The sequence below is a fragment of the Ranitomeya variabilis genome, chromosome 2 (genome assembly GCF_051348905.1).
Source record: "Ranitomeya variabilis isolate aRanVar5 chromosome 2, aRanVar5.hap1, whole genome shotgun sequence".
Taxonomy (NCBI): Eukaryota; Metazoa; Chordata; class Amphibia; order Anura; family Dendrobatidae; genus Ranitomeya; species Ranitomeya variabilis.
In genome coordinates this window covers 25160969-25178325 of record NC_135233.1, presented here as the reverse complement: position 1 = coordinate 25178325, position 17357 = coordinate 25160969, and the positions used below count along the sequence as shown (strand labels likewise).

The 17357-nt window shown below is 40.8% G+C and overlaps 1 protein-coding gene across 1 annotated transcript in view; it reads left to right on the top strand.

Moving 5' to 3' along the window:
• The window catches only part of GALNT14 (polypeptide N-acetylgalactosaminyltransferase 14), a 460225-nt gene that overhangs the window by 164819 nt on the left and 278049 nt on the right, over window positions 1–17357 (top strand). The window contains exon 2 of the mRNA XM_077282130.1: window positions 17064–17233. Within this exon, the coding sequence (XP_077138245.1) occupies window positions 17064–17233 (170 nt within the window). The remainder of the gene's footprint in view (window positions 1–17063; window positions 17234–17357) is intronic.

Sequence of the window (17357 nt, the reverse complement as noted above, 5' to 3'; positions counted from 1 at the left end):
GAAGCTGTTGGGGTTTGATAAGTAGTTTTGAGTAGCGCCCTCAGAATTCCCTGCGAATATTTATATCAATAGCTCTGTGCATCTAAATGTTCGCTGTGTAATAGGATTTTTAAGCAATCTCCAAGTGAAGGGCGATTTCGGCCGGCTAAATTACTATACATATTCTTTATTGCTGCCTGTGAAAAACTTTATTAAAATAGTATTTCTGCAGAATGAATATCATCAGTGACCTTCCTTATAGAGGATCCAAGGGCCTTGGAATTATTAGTTGCCTGAAGAATCCTGAATACTAAGAGGTGCACTAGGGGTTTGCTGCAGGCAGGCTCGATAAAGAAATCGGCGCATTGTAGAAAGTGGCCCATGGTGGGGAGGGGAGGCTCAGTGACCTTTCAATTTTATAACAAACTTTGTGCCTATAGGAAGAGAGAGACAGTACTATCTGTGCATACATTATTTATAGGGAAAGACAGGGGGTCAGTACTATCTGTGCCTACATCATTTATAGGGAAAGACGGGGTCAGTACTATCTGTGCCTACATCATTTACAGGGAAAGATTACTATATGCGCCTACATCATTTATAGAGAAAGACAGGGAGGTAGTACTATCTGTGCCTACATCATTTATAGGGAAAGAGAGGGAGTCAGTACTATCTGAACCTACATCATTTATAGAGAAATACAGGGAGCTAGTACTATCTGTGCCTATATCATTTACAGGGAAAGATTACTATATGCGCCTACATCACTTATAGAGAAAGACAGGGAGGCAGTACTATCTGTGCCTATGTCATTTATAGGGAAAGCTAGGGAACGAGTACTATCTGCGCTTACATCATTTTTAGGGAAAGACAGGGAGCCAGAACTATCTGTGCCTACATCATTTGCAGTGAAAAACAGGGAGGTAGTTTTATCTGTGAATATATCATTTATAGGGAAAGACAGGGGAGGTAGTACTATCTGTGCCTACATAATTTATAGGGAAAGAGAGGGAGGCAGTACTATCTGAACCTACATCATTGATAGGGAAAGACAGGGGGCCAGTACTATCTGTGCCTATATCATTTATAGGGAATGATTACAATATGCGCCTACATCATTTATGGAGAAAGACAGGGAGCCAATACTATCTGTGCATACAACATTTACAGAGAAAGACAGGGTAGCAGTACTATCTGTGCCTACATCGTTTTCAGTGAAAGACAGTGAGGTAGTACTAGTTGTGCATTTATCATTTATGGGGAAAGACAGGGAGCCAGTTCTATCTGTGCCTACATCCTTTACAATTAAAGACTGGGAGCCAGTACTATCTGTGCTTACATTATATGGACTCTGTTCCTATTAGCAGTATAGTGGAGCTCTAAGTTGGGATGATTTCCCGCTGTTTGTTTCCATGTGTATAAAAGACATTATAGTGGGTGACTTTTATGAGCGCCAGCACACTTAACATTTGGGTACAAAGCAGAAGTGTATAGCGGTGGCCGATATGTGCGATCTCGGGGCTTTACCTTTTAAGTGATAATCCCTGGATGTATGAAAGCGGCCTGTTCATCTACCTGCGGATCCGTCCGAGATGCCCAAGATCCGGCTCCGGGCTTCTCCTTACTTATACATTCTGCTCTGGGAATGTTCCATATTTTCTTTGTCATACCATTCTTTTATGTGTAGAGTTTTCTTTGCACGGAGACGTTTCTCGGCTGAAATGTCAGCTCTGAATATATCAGGAGCTGTAATTACACAGGTCAGAATAGTCACTGGATCGCACCTGACATTTACGGGACTTCATATTGTATGGTAATTTTTAATGGCAGTGACTGGTTCATTCATGCGTCGTGCGCTCCGCCGAGTGTTTGCCTCTAATTACACCAGTGTTACATCAAACAAGTAATTATGTTCACTTGATTTTTTTTTTCTATATTTTCTTTCTTTGTGTCGAGAAGTAAAAATACACTGACTAATTTATCAGTGTGTCTGCAAACCATCGACAATGAATTATTGTGTTTATTGAAAAGTCGTGTGAGCGCGCGTCTGGGGGGGGGGGGGGACGTTTGTTTTTATAATGTCGTTTATCGAAATTAATTACAGATTTTCGTATACCGTATTGCGACATTATGAATTAGAGGTTGTCCACTATGAGAAAAAACATCTTAATAGATGCAACCTGGTGCAGAAACTAAAAACAGTGTATACTCACCCCCCGGACCTGCGGCGCTCTTGTGATTGACCCTTATAACAAGTAGGGATTGGACCAAAATGGAGAACGCCTTTAAATTCTCTTTAGAAGAGGAGTTCTTTAATATATTAGTTACTGGATATCTATAGTCAACCATTGCTCAGGGGTTATAAAGGTAGCCAAGGTGTTGAGTGATGTGCATGGAGACCTCCAGGGCATTGTATTATAAATGACTACAACTTTTGGGCTAAGGATGGGCACCTTCTCTCTAAGAGAGTCACTTTAAAGGGATTGTCCGATAGAAATACCCATGTCCAATATATTCTCTGTTAGAGTCTGTAGCTGTCAAAGAGGGGTGTCCTATGTTCCCCACTTACTTTTCTAATACGGAGAAGAGATAAATTAATTAGTACAGGCTTTATGAAATTAGTCTCTTCTCAGAGAAAAAGATTAGGGTCTTTAGTGCCCCCTGTTGAAAGTAGCAATATTAGAAGTCAATGTTGACCCTTTAAAGAGCTTTCCCACCTGACTTACAATATAAATTGAGAATTCTCTTCAACAGTGATCGACCTCCGCTTGCAGACACCTGTTTCGGGGTTCTTGCCCCTCATGAGTGCAGAGTAGGATAACGTCATTGGGAGGTCTAAGGGGTAAAGGTTCTCCTTAAGAAGACCGCCAAGCTGGCATAGGGAAACATAACCTCTTTATATAGAGAGAAGGATCTCTTGCATCCCTTATTCAAAGTATCAATATTAGAAGTCGATGTTGACTCTTGGGATATAAAATCTGAATCCACTAGAAAAAGGGATAGCTCTCATTTGCAGACCCCTGTTTCGGAGTTCTGGCCCATCATCAGTGCAAAGGAGAAGACCTTCAATGGGAGGTCTAAGGGATAAAATGTTTCCTTAGCTGGCATATAGGAACATGACCTCTTCTCAAAGAGAAAGAGGGTCTCCAGTGATACAAGTAATTAGAGATGAGCAAATCGAGTCACAGAACCTTGGTCCAGCGGCCTCCTAAGAATTCCTTGAATGCCAGACAGAAGTCCTACTAATTGTCCCCTACCTGCCGGCATTTGCAGCTTTATTTTTATTAGCCCAGCGCCATATTGAGTGTGCATCAAATCAAAAGAGGAGCACGTTGGTCACTTTGCATTAGAACCATCGGCACATTACCGGAACCCTCATGGAATGCCAATCATTCAATTAAGCTGTGCTACATCTGTATCTAGCTGGCAGATGCTAACATAATAAAGAGATTCTCAGCAGGACCACCCCTCTAAATCTTTATGTTGGGTACAATTTATTTTATATGGCATCATAATAACTTCACTAGCCACCTGTTAAATTGTAACCCACTTCCTTTCAGCTCCCGTTTTTCACCTTGTAATAAAACGAGGTAAGAAAAACAATAGTCCGGTCACAAATGGAGAAGTTAATACAATAATGAAATACAATGTTTGCTTAAATCGACTCCGAGCTAAAGAACTTCATCCCCTGAAGAGTCCAAATTGAATAATTACTCCAATAATTTGATAAACGTTGCGGCGATCAACATCACATCGAGCCTCCACCTATAATGTTCTTGGCAGCTCGCTAGATGAACGGCCTCATAGTCCCCGAGAGTTATTACTGTTATAAAGTTTGGATGATATTTCATAAGGGAAATTCGCACCGGAGAACTGTTTCCCTTAAAAAGTTAAATTACAGCCGTCCTTAGTGTTCAGTGTACTCCATTAACTCTCCCCCGATGCCGTGCCAAATGCCATCATTTTCTTTTATGATGTGGGATTGAGTTTATTTTGCATGAGGTTCAATCCACTACGGTTCTTCTCTTGGCTGAGTGAAATATTAAAAACGTTGCTAGCATTGAAAAATGTTCCTCTTATGTTCATAACTACCAAAAACCTATTACTCAGTTACCAATCCCTACCAGATCCATTTTTGAATGAAAGCCCCAAAAATTCGATCATTTTTACCAAGTACTAAAGAAGTGTGCAAGAATGCATTTTTTTTCCTTAGCCCTCTCCAAATTAAGAAGATCACCCAAGAAACCTTTACCAAGCCCCCCACCAGCAGGCCATAGCAGGGGGCAGCAATCGGTGGCCTCATTTCACCAAAACCTTTTGGGTTGGCAGCCCAGTTTCCACCAAGAGCCTGAGTCAATGTTTGCTCCCCAATAAAGGGGAAACAAGGGGCCTCCACCTTCAAAACGTCCATGTGGAACCCATGCTCTGACATGATAAAAATGCTCAACATATAAAGGTAGCAAGCACCTGCCTTAAGGGGGTTTCATGTAGATCAGTCTTCCGTAATGGACGGTTCCTTTGTGTTACTTATTGCTTGCCAGGGAACATTGCACCATAGCTCAGGCTGATGGCATGGTTGTGCTGCTGGTCCAAACTTGTGTTCTTTTTGATGCTGCAACATAAGGCAACTTTGCCCCTGTAGAATCCGAGAAGCACAATGGCGCTGAAAAGGTAGCTGGATCCAGCGGTCCTGATGGCTACAAAGCAGCGCTTGCAAGCACCATAGCACACAGCTTGACTGTCCTTCATTTCTTGAATAGGAGACGGCCCACCAGCACCGATGGACTGCAGATGTCGCTGATAAACTAGACAACGAGCAATAAACTACAAAATTAAAAATCCTTCTGCTCTTGACAAAATAGAGGATTTTTTTTAAAAAAAACAAGTATATTGCAAATTTTTTTTATTTTATAAGCATTTTGAATTTTCAATAATGTATCATGTTGACATGACTCCTTTTAAATAGCTGGATGGTGGGTCTAAATTCTTATTTTCTCTGGTATTTTCGGCCTCGTCTATGAAAACACTGTTTCTGAATTTTTATTTTTTTCTACATGAGCAAATAACGAGCAACTAGCATGCAAAAAAGTCGAAAAGGCTTACAAGGTCTGTAGTTGAGGAATATTATCAAACCAGCAAAAGTGAAGTTCTGGATAACCTGAAGGTTGAGCGAGTCCATAGATCTTCCACTGACTTCCACCAAATGGAGTTTATAAAAAGCTGTGGAGAAAATTGCACCAATAGGGTCTTAGCCAATAAACTCTACACGTCTTATCAGATTATGCTAACCTGATATAGCCGAGGTTTGCGTTTTTAGGCGTAGTTGTGACCTGCTGAAGATCCACGGGTCACCGAGTGACCAACAGTGTCTATATTAGAGAGGAGTTTTGTAGATGGAATTTCCGCGCTGCTGAATGAATGAAGACGTCAATCCAGTTTCCATCACTTCTTTATCAGGATGTAACCATATGTCTTTACATGTAATTACTTCCTGACCAAGAAGTGATGGAAACTTCGAAATGCCTTGAATAAACCACGAATATCCATTATCAACCAACTCCTGGATTGACGTCTTCATTCATTCAGCGGCGCGGAAATCCTATCCACAAAACTCCTTTCTAATATGACCTAGTGGAGTTTGTGACTTTCAAAGGATGACTGCTAGAAAGGAATGAATTGATTTACAATATTGTGATCCATCGGCCACGTCAGTTGTCTGTGGCCGCCACACAGGAGCCCTACGAACCGCCTCCTACGTACAGGAAACGCCGGCACCGCTTCTGATTATGGTTACGCCTCGAAAGGCGTTAATTATTATAGTTCAATGAAGGACCTTCTTTTCCACAAAGTGTTTTGACATGCCATCCATCCTTCCATCACCATGTTATAAAGTATTGGAAAATAAAGTTTAAGATTTAGTAAATGAGCTGGATCTTGGTCTTTGGATTTCCTTAAGAAAGTAGAAGCACTGGGAATTCTGGCAGGTAGCTGTCATGCCATTCTGTCTGTTTCTGGTTTTCGGCATGACAATGCATATGTTTGCTTTAACCCTTTACTCTTTTCCCCCTAATTTGAGCTGGGATACTGTTGGCTGTTATCTGGATGGAGCCTTCTCAGTTCCCTGCTCTGCTGCGCAGCCGTACATGGTGGTTAGGTCTTTTCTATTGCATTTCCTTCCACATGTGCGGTCCCTGGTTGCCGCTGTGGAAGCTGTCCACGGGTTGTGAGGTCATTTGCAGCTGGTGCATGACTTTCCACGTGTGTCAGTGCGTACAGTCACAGCCAGGTGCCCTGAGCCTCAGTTCCTGCACTGATTGTGCTGTAATGGTTTCTGTGTGTGCTAAGGGCGTGCGCGGCCACACGTCCCCTGCTTTTATCAGGGTTAGGGTGTGTACTTGAAATGCTGTCCCCAGCCAATTGCTGAGGGGCAGCTCCTATATAAAGTTCCCCTGCCCTATGGGCGGGGCCTGAGCTACTCACAAAGCTCCTGAACTTTGCTATGTCTGTTTGTGTTCCTGCACCTCTCCCGTCTATGTTTTGGTACCAAAGTCCTTGCCTTGATTCCTGTTTTGTCCTGTTCTGGCACCTGTCCTGGAGGCGATATATCCAGGCCCGAATCCTTGATCCTGTTCCTGTACCTGAACCTGTCTGAACTGTGTCTGCTGTGATTATGTTCCTGGAATCCCTCTGCTTCTGGAGCCTCACTCCCAGTGACTTTGAGTCTCTTGAAACCGGTGTTTCTGCTGAGCATCTACTACTGTGCTCTGACTACCATGCGGTGTTAACCCCGTCTGGCTCACGTCCAATACGGCGGTGCTTGCACCATCACGCTTGAGTTCCTTCCTAGGTCCGATGCCCGGAGCCTGACAACCGCAGTCTGGAACCTGATGACCGCTGCGTGGAGCTTGGAGCCTGATGACTGGTGGTGCCTGTAGGTCGTGTCGGATGTCCGGAACCGAACGACTCCTGTCTGATGTCTGCCGGTGACCCTGGGTCCAGATGTCCTGATGTCCTGTCTCTATCCTGATGTCCTGACGTTCTTGTGTGTCCTGATGTCTTACCTGCATCCTGATGACCTCGTGTTCCCTGATGTCCTTTCTGTGTTCGATGTCCTTATGACCTGGGCTGCTACACCAGTGTCCCAGCTGATGACCTGGGCTGCCACGCCAGTGTCCCAGATGTCTATCCAGTATTCTGTGTCCTGATGCCCTTCCTGTGTCCTGATGTCCTGAGGTCTTTCCTGAGTCCAGATGTCCTGTCTGTATCCTGATGTCTTGCCTTCGCCCTGATGTCCTCGTGTACTTTGATGTCCTACCTGGGTCCTGATGTCCCGCCTATGTATGCCTCGGTGATCCGTTGGTGCCTTGGGGTCCACTAAGTGGTACCCTTCTGGAGGTGTGGAATCGGGAGCCTGACATCGTCATGTTTTGTTTATGTACTGTGTGACTTTAGTAAACTTTACTTTCTCTATACCTGAAGTTGTGCGGTGTAATATAGTCCTACGTGTCTCTTTCCATGTCCACATGCTCAGCTGCCACTGAACCCCGGTCTCTGCCCTCCCCTAGTTCGGGTAGGCCGGGTCCCCCTCTGTGGTTTAAAGGGTCCGTATTGAGTCCCCAGGGGACGCGTGCCCCACGCCTTCTGAGGTTGGTGGGCTTGGGGGCGTCTATGGGCTGGGCCGCATCTGCGGCTGCAGCTGATCGTGACAGAAGCGGGCTCGTTTCGCAGACCTCCATCCGGTGTCCTTGGACTACTGACGTGCGTCCTGTAAATCAGTGCTATCATTTCTAAGAATTGTCAATTGCTTTCTAGTCTTCATAATCCAGGAGATCGAGGTCCACCATGACGCCAGGATCGGGCTCCGTCACCAATAAGTATTCTGTATCCAGTCACACAGAGCGTCATTTAATTACCCAATCTCCTGAATTCCGACCACGGTCGCTGCCTATGAAATGTAGCAATTAGAGGAAGAGTTGATCATGAAGAGTTTTCGGCATCTGTCCTATAAATCGGTGGGAGATGCACAGGAGTGTTGTGACCGAGATGAAACCTAGTTTATGGGCTGTAATCCAGGCTGAAGTAAATGATGGTGGGAATAATAAGAGCACAGCTGGCACACGCTAGCAGCCCTGGCACAGACTACAATCACCAGCGTGTGTAGACTTGGGCTCCGACATCTGCTCCGGGAGCTTCACAACGCCCAATTCTTCCAATGTTACATTATGGTAAATTTACACCTTTTCTGACCTCAGTATCGGCAGCATACTGCTACTGTATATTCCAGCTGAAAGTGTAAAAATACATGACAGTAACGAAAAGCAAGAGTCCAAATGGCATATTCTGTTTATCTCAGGGCCACAAACGCGTCTCAGTGACAGCAGGACATCTGGCCACAAATAACCACCCGCAGAATAGGCATAGCCTAATGAGATCCCTGGGTGAAGTCCATGGCCACATCTGCCCCCGGTGATCGCGACCGGCGCAACCTCCACCACCGCCTCAATGCATCTTATTTCCATAATAATGGCCTCTCCTGTATAGTACTGGGAGAGCGAGCGAGTAATAAAAGAAAAGGCTGCACATAAAAGAGTAGTGATAATATCACAGATATCACATAAGTCCATGATAGAATCCCCAAACCAACATATAACGTGTAAACGTTATAGAGTGTATAACATAATATTATATTCTTGTACATAGGGGCAGTATTATAGTAGTTATATTCTTGTACATAGGAGCAGTATTATAGTAGTTCTATTCTTGTACATAGGGGCAGTATTATAGTAGTTATATTCTTGTACATAGGGGCAGTATTATAGTAGTTCTATTCTTGTACATAGGGGCAGTATTATAGTAGTTATATTCTTGTACATAGGGGCAGTATTATAGTAGTTATATTCTTGTACATAGGAGCAGTATTATAGTAGTTATATTCTTGTACATAGGGGCAGTATTATAGTAGTTCTATTCTTGTACATAGGGGCAGTATTATAGTAGTTATATTCTTGTACATAGGGGCAGTATTATAGTAGTTATATTCTTGTACATAGGAGCAGTATTATAGTAGTTATATTCTTGTACATAGGGGCAGTATTATAGTAGTTACATTCTTGTACATAGGGGCAGTATTATAGTAGTTATATTCTTGTACATAGGGGCAGTATTATAGTAGTTACATTCTTGTACATAGGGGCAGTATTATAGTAGTTATATTCTTGTACATAGGGGCAGTATTATAGTAGTTACATTCTTGTACATAGGAGCAGTATTATAGTAGTTATATTCTTGTACATAGGGGCAGTATTATAGTAGTTACATTCTTGTACATAGGGGCAGTATTATAGTAGTTATATTCTTGTACATAGGAGCAGTATTATAGTAGTTATATTCTTGTACATAGGGGCAGTATTATAGTAGTTATATTCTTGTACATAGGGGCAGTATTATAGTAGTTATATGCTTGTACATAGGAGCAGTATTATAGTAGTTATATTCTTGTACATAGGGGCAGTATTATAGTAGTTATATTCTTGTACATAGGAGCAGTATTATAGTAGTTATATTCTTGTACATAGGGGCAGTATTATAGTAGTTATATTCTTGTACATAGGGGCAGTATTATAGTAGTTATATTCTTGTACATAGGAGCAGTATTATAGTAGTTATATTCTTGTACATAGGGGCAGTATTATAGTAGTTATATTCTTGTACATAGGAGCAGTATTATAGTAGTTATATTCTTGTACATAGGGGCAGTATTATAGTAGTTATATTCTTGTACATAGGGGCAGTATTATAGTAGTTATATTCTTGTACATAGGAGCAGTATTATAGTAGTTATATTCTTGTACATAGGGGCAGTATTATAGTAGTTCTATTCTTGTACATAGGGGCAGTATTATAGTAGTTATATTCTTGTACATAGGGGCAGTATTATAGTAGTTCTATTCTTGTACATAGGGGCAGTATTATAGTAGTTATATTCTTGTACATAGGGGCAGTATTATAGTAGTTATATTCTTGTACATAGGAGCAGTATTATAGTAGTTATATTCTTGTACATAGGGGCAGTATTATAGTAGTTACATTCTTGTACATAGGGGCAGTATTATAGTAGTTATATTCTTGTACATAGGGGCAGTATTATAGTAGTTACATTCTTGTACATAGGGGCAGTATTATAGTAGTTATATTCTTGTACATAGGGGCAGTATTATAGTAGTTACATTCTTGTACATAGGAGCAGTATTATAGTAGTTATATTCTTGTACATAGGGGCAGTATTATAGTAGTTACATTCTTGTACATAGGGGCAGTATTATAGTAGTTATATTCTTGTACATAGGAGCAGTATTATAGTAGTTATATTCTTGTACATAGGGGCAGTATTATAGTAGTTATATTCTTGTACATAGGGGCAGTATTATAGTAGTTATATGCTTGTACATAGGAGCAGTATTATAGTAGTTATATTCTTGTACATAGGGGCAGTATTATAGTAGTTATATTCTTGTACATAGGAGCAGTATTATAGTAGTTATATTCTTGTACATAGGGGCAGTATTATAGTAGTTATATTCTTGTACATAGGGGCAGTATTATAGTAGTTATATTCTTGTACATAGGAGCAGTATTATAGTAGTTATATTCTTGTACATAGGGGCAGTATTATAGTAGTTATATTCTTGTACATAGGAGCAGTATTATAGTAGTTATATTCTTGTACATAGGGGCAGTATTATAGTAGTTATATTCTTGTACATAGGGGCAGTATTATAGTAGTTATATTCTTGTACATAGGAGCAGTATTATAGTAGTTATATTCTTGTACATAGGGGCAGTATTATAGTAGTTATATTCTTGTACATAGGGGCAGTATTATAGTAGTTATATCCTTGTACATAGGGGTAGTATTATAGTAGATATATTCTTGTACCTAGGGGCAGTATTATAGTAGTTATTGTTGTGAATTCCGTTCTCGGGCTCCCTCCTGTGGTCGTGAATGGTACTTTGGTGAGTTCTGTCCTTGGACACCCTCTGGTGGCCTTAAGTGGAACTGCTGATCTTTGAGGTTGGCTTTCTCAGCTGCCCTCGTTTATTGCTGCTGCTGGCTTCCCTATTTAACTCTGCCCAGGTCGTTAGTTCATGCCAGCTGTCAATGTCTCAGTACTGGTTCAGATCTCTCTTGGATTTCTCAGATGACCTGTCTACTCCAGCAGAAGCTAAGTCCTCGCTAGTCCATTTGCTGTTCATTGGTTTTTGAATATATTTCTCAGTACATGCTATGTTTCCAGTCCAGCTTGCTATTATGATATTTCCTTGCTAGCTGGAAGCTCTGGGGGTGCAGAGCTGCACCTCCACACCGTGAGTCGGTGTGGAGGTCTTTTTGCACACTCTGCGTGGTTTTTGTAGTTTTTAATACTGACCGCATAGTTCCCTTTCCTATCCTCTGTCTGTCTAGAGAAGATTCGGCCTCCTTTGCTAAAATCTGTTTAATTCCTGTGTTTGTTACTTCCTCTTAACTCACAGTCAATATTTGTGGGGGGCTACCTTTACTTTGGGGAATTTCTCTGAGGCAAGGTAGGCTGCTATTTCTATCTTTAGGGGTAGTTAGCTCTTAGGCTGTGAAGAGGCGTCTAGGGAGAGTTAGGTACGCTCCACGGCTATTTCTAGTGTGTGTGGTAGGATTAGGGATTGCGGTCAGTAGAGTTACCACTTCCTCAGAGCTTGTCCCAGGTTTTTCCATTTTAACCATCAGGTCATTTCGGGTGCTCCTAACCACCAGGTCCATAACAAGTTATATTCTTGTACATAGGGGCAGTATTATAGTAGTTATATTCTTGTACATAGGAGCAGTATTATAGTAGATATATTCTTGTACATAGGGACAGTATTATAGTAGTTATATTCTTGTACATAGGGACAGTATTATAGTAGTTATATTCCTGTACATAGGAGCAGTATTATAGCAGTTATATTCTTGTACATAGGGGCAGTATTATAGTAGTTATATTCCTGTACATAGGGGTCAGTATTATAGTAGTTATATTCTTGTACATAGGAGCAGTATTATAGTAGTTATATTCTTGTACATAGGAGCAGTATTATAGTAGTTATATTCTTGTACATAGGGGCAGTATTATAGTAGTTATTTTCCTGTACATAGGGGCAGTGTTATAGTAGTTATATTCTTGTACATAGGAGCAGTATTATAGTAGTTATATTCTTGTACATAGGGGCAGTATTATAGTAGTTATATTCTTGTACATAGGGGGCAGTATTATAGTAGTTATATTCTTGTACATAGGGGCAGTATTATAGCAGTTATATTCTTGTACATAGGGGCAGTATTATAGTAGTTATATTCTTGTACATAGGAGCAGTATTATAGTAGTTATATTCTTGTACATAGGAGCAGTATTATAGTAGTTATATTCTCATACATAGGAGCAGTATTATAGTAGTTATATTCTTGTACATAGGGGCAGTATTATAGTAGTTATATTCCTGTACATAGGGGCAGTGTTATAGTAGTTATATTCTTGTACATAGGAGCAGTATTATAGTAGTTATATTCTTGTACATAGGGGCAGTATTATAGCAGTTATATTCCTGTACATAGGAGCAGTATTATAGCAGTTATATTCTTGTACATAGGGGCAGTATTATAGTAGTTATATTCCTGTACATAGGGGTCAGTATTATAGTAGTTATATTCTTCTACATAGGAGCAGTATTATAGTAGTTATATTCTTGTACATAGGAGCAGTATTATAGTAGTTATATTCTTGTACATAGGGGCAGTATTATAGTAGTTATATTCCTGTACATAGGGGCAGTGTTATAGTAGTTATATTCTTGTACATAGGAGCAGTATTATAGTAGTTATATTCTTGTACATAGGGGCAGTATTATAGCAGTTATATTCTTGTACATAGGGGCAGTATTATAGCAGTTATATTCTTGTGTATAGGGAGCAGTATTGTAGTTTGCTGAATGCAGATAACAAGAGAAAGAGACGCCTCCAGTACTTACTGACAATACTGACAGGGTTTTTAAGGTTACTTTTCTTAAAGTGATACATATTAAATACTTCTTCTCTAGCAGTGGGATAATCAATATCTTTTGCTGCATCATTCATCTTCTGTTCGTTGAGTAACCACTGACCTCATCGTCTCATTTTACAACTCTTCCAAATTGTCTGACAAGTTCTCAGATGAAACCTCCGTCTTATTGGAGTATGGCGGGTGTTATCTCGCCGGTGCAGCGAGCCGGTGATGCTTCTCATGAAAGACCTTGAATCCAAGCTCTAATTCTTCACGGCTGAGGTGATCTCATGATAATTAGAGGCTGTAAGTGTTTTTTAATGTGTACGTTTCATAACAATGAAGTGAATGGTTTATCGCGGCGCGGGCCGTACCGTACATCTTCTACCGCAGATGACATTTTGTCATAGTTCCTATCAGACCGTGCAAACCTTCAAGACTAGTGTTGTAATTAATATCAAACGGCGCTGCCACATGAGGGAAGACGTGGGGAATAAATCATGTTAACTCTATTACCTCTGATATAATGGTCTCGCTCATCAAGGATACATAGTCTTATTATTACTTTTACTAATATTATTAGGCATCAAGTCATCTCTTTGCATAATGCGTCTTATATGTAGTCTATCTATTGACCGGGGATGATATCCAAGAGCGGAAACCTCGAGAGCTAACGGAGACCACTTAGTATAAGGGGTGCAACCAACTGAGACATTTATATCATGTCTCCCTGGGAATACTGATGGGGAATGTAGACTGTGAGCCCCGATGGGGACAGCGACGATGATGTCTGTAAAGCGCAAAATAAACAAAAATAATAAAAGATCTACCGCGACATAAAAGTAAGGTTAAAATAATCTGTCACCAGCTTTGGCCCTATATAAGATACGGCCACCGCCTTTCAGGGCTGATATACAGCATTCTATAATGCTGTATATCTACCACCAACCTGACTTGTAAGAGAAGATAAAGATTATTATAGTCACCTGCGGGGGGTGGTCCAGACCGAAAGATGTCGCTCTTCTTGGTCCAGCGCCTCCCATCTTCTTGCAATCAACGTCCAAGGACAAGAAAGCGTCACAATAATGAGAGTCTGCAAGAACAGAGAGACACGGTCCTACAAAGAAGATCTGGGGTCAGGTCTCCAAGATGTTTGGAACAATCTTCTGCCGAGTTCCTTCCTGTGTGTTTGTTTCAAGTGACCGAGAAGCAGTGATGCTTTCGATGCTGTTTTGAAAGTAAAGGGCAGTCTCACTAAATATTGGATTCATTTTTGCATTTTGTTAATTGATATAAATAATTGATATAAATAAACTATTAACATTTCTATTTCTGAAACTAGAATTTTTTTCGACAAGTGCCTAAAACCTTTGCACAGTTCTGTGTGTATATAATTGTGTACCTCTGTATGTGTATTCTTATGTTTGCTTGTTACACACATTATTATTTTGTGTTTGCAGATTGGTTTTGTGCGTATATCTACATGCCAATACTCTTTTGGGTGTTACAAATCCGTATTTAGTTTTTTTCATGTTTTTTTTTATAGCTTACAGTTATAACCCAGTTTATGGGTGATTGGAAAAAAAAAAAAAAAGTCCTCCGTCTGCACAGTTCACACCTGGGGACGTGTTATTTTGTAACTTTACAAAAGAAGCAAAAATAGTAACTAAAATAAAATTGTAAAATAAAAGTGTGGATGAGAAGTGTCTACATCTATATTTATGGGTGGGTGACCGTGACTGTGTGACCCCACGCCGATAAGATCCCGCACACCACGGAGCGCGTATCCCAGCCATATAATAGTAGAGTTATTAGGCGGATGCGGACAGATGTGGCGATACCGTGTTACCAGCCGTTCTCCTTCATAAACTTATAAAAAAATAAATAGCTTCTCCGAATCTTATTACCATGATGAATGTCGGAGCAGTGAGTGAATAAAAGTCAATTATTGGATAAATATCTCACTCTTCCAAATCTCCAGTTTTGTGCATTTGCTAAGAGAAGACGCTAGATAGCGAGAGATGGATGGCAGGCAGCTTTCATTAGCGGCAGGAGAGCTGCGTACTCGTATCTGACGGATCCGCGGGTTGTTACAGTCAGATGTGTATCTCCTTGAGGTTTACATTGTATGCAATATTTGAGACTGGTTACATTTACTAATGTAGCAGAGCTGGAGTGGTCATTTAAAGGGGCTGTGTCAGTACAGATATCTGTAATAACAGGACTCCCCTACGAGACATACAGTCATATGAAAAAGTTTGGGCACCCCTATTAATCTTAAGCTTAATGTTTTATAAAAATTGTTTTTTTTGCAACAGCTATTTCAGTTTCATATATCTAATAACTGTTGGACACAGTAATGTTTCTGCCTTGAAATGAGGTTTATTGTACTAACAGAAAATGTGCAATCTGCATTCAAACAAAATTTGACAGGTGCATAAGTATGGGCACCCTTATCATTTTCTTGTTTTAAATACTCCTACCTACTTTTTACTGACTTACTAAAGCACTTTTTTTTTGGTTTTGTAACCTCATTGAGCTTTGAACTTCATAGCCAGGTATATGCAATCATGAGAAAAGCTACTTAAAGTGGCCACTTGCAAGTTGTTCTCCTGTTTGAATCTCCTCTGAAGAGTGGCGTCATGGGCTCCTCAAAACAACTGTCAAATGATCTGAAAACAAAGATTATTCAACATAGTTGTTCAGGGGAAGGATACAAAAAGCTGTCTCAGAGATTTAACCTGTCAATTTCCACTGTGAGGAACATAGTAAGGAAATGGAAGAACACAGGTACAGTTCTTGTTAAGGCCAGAAGTGGCAGGCCAAGGAAAACATCAGAAAGGCAGAGAAGAAGAATGGTGAGATCAGTCAAGGACAATCCTCAGACCACCTCCAGAGAGCTGCAGCATCAACTTGCTGCAGATGGTGTCACTGTGCATCGGTCAACTATACAACGCACTGTGTTTTTTTGCCGCCATGCATAACGCCTTTTTGTATGACCAAACAACTCAATCTTGGTTTCATCAGTCCACAGGACCTTCTTCCAAAAATAAATTGGCTCTCCAAATGTGCTTTTGCATACCTCAGCCGACTCTGTTTGTGGCGTGCTTGCAGAAACGGCTTCTTTCGCATCACTCTCCCATACAGCTTCTCCTTGTGCAAAGTGCGTTGTATAGTTGACTGATGCACAGTGACACCATCTGCAGCAAGTTGATGCTGCAGCTCTCTGGAGGTGGTCTGAGGATTGTCCTTGACTGATCTCACCATTCTTCTCTGCCTTTCTGATGTTTTTCTTGGCCTGCCACTTCTGACCTTAACAAGAACTGTACCTGTGTTCTTCCATTTCCTTACTATGTTCCTCACAGTGGAAATTGACAGGTTAAACCTCTGAGACAGCTTTTTGTATCCTTCCCCTGAACAACTATGATGAAAAATCTTTGTTTTCAGATCATTTGACAGTTGTTTTGAGGAGCCCATGATGCCACTCTTCAGAGGAGATTCAAACAGGAGAACAACTTGCAAGTGGCCACTTTAAGTAGCTTTTCTCATGATTGCATACACCTGGCTATGAAGTTCAAAGCTCAAGGAGGTTACAAAACCAAAAAAAGTGCTTTAGTAAGTCAGTAAAAAGTAGGTAGGAGTATGTAAAACAAGAAAATGATAAGGGTGCCCATACTTATGCACCTGTCAAATTTTGTTTGAATGCAGATTGCACATTTTCTGTTAGTACAATAAACCTCATTTCAAGGCAGAAACATTACTGTGTCCAACAGTTATTAGATATATGAAACTGAAATAGCTGTTGCAAAAAAACAATTTTTATAAAACATTAAGCTTAAGATTAATAGGGGTGCCCAAACTTTTTCATATGACTGTACATGTGCTACAGTGCTAGTGAATTCTAAGCGAGAGTGTAAGAAATAAATAATAAACCGCCATGTTGCAGTGTAAATAAACTATTTACAAAGTTTTTCAAAGTTATTTAAACTTTTTCCTCTTTGTCACATAAGGCAGCTCAGTGTCTTCTTCCTATTGCAGGATACGGATGTGGACTGGGATGATCTATGGGACCAGTTTGATGAGCGTAGATACCTGAATGCTCAAAGATGGAAACCTGGAGAAGATCCCTACAGGCTGTACGCCTTCAACCAGAGGGAAAGTGAGCGTATCCCCAGTGACCGCGCCATTAAGGACACCAGACATTACAGGTAGGGTCACTGATGTCTGTAATATGACAATCAGGCTCAGGCTCCGTTCGCTTTTCTTGTGGAGCCACTTAAGTCGTGGGCCCTTATGTCTCCTCTGCCCTCATCTGTGAGCGGAGAGAGAAAA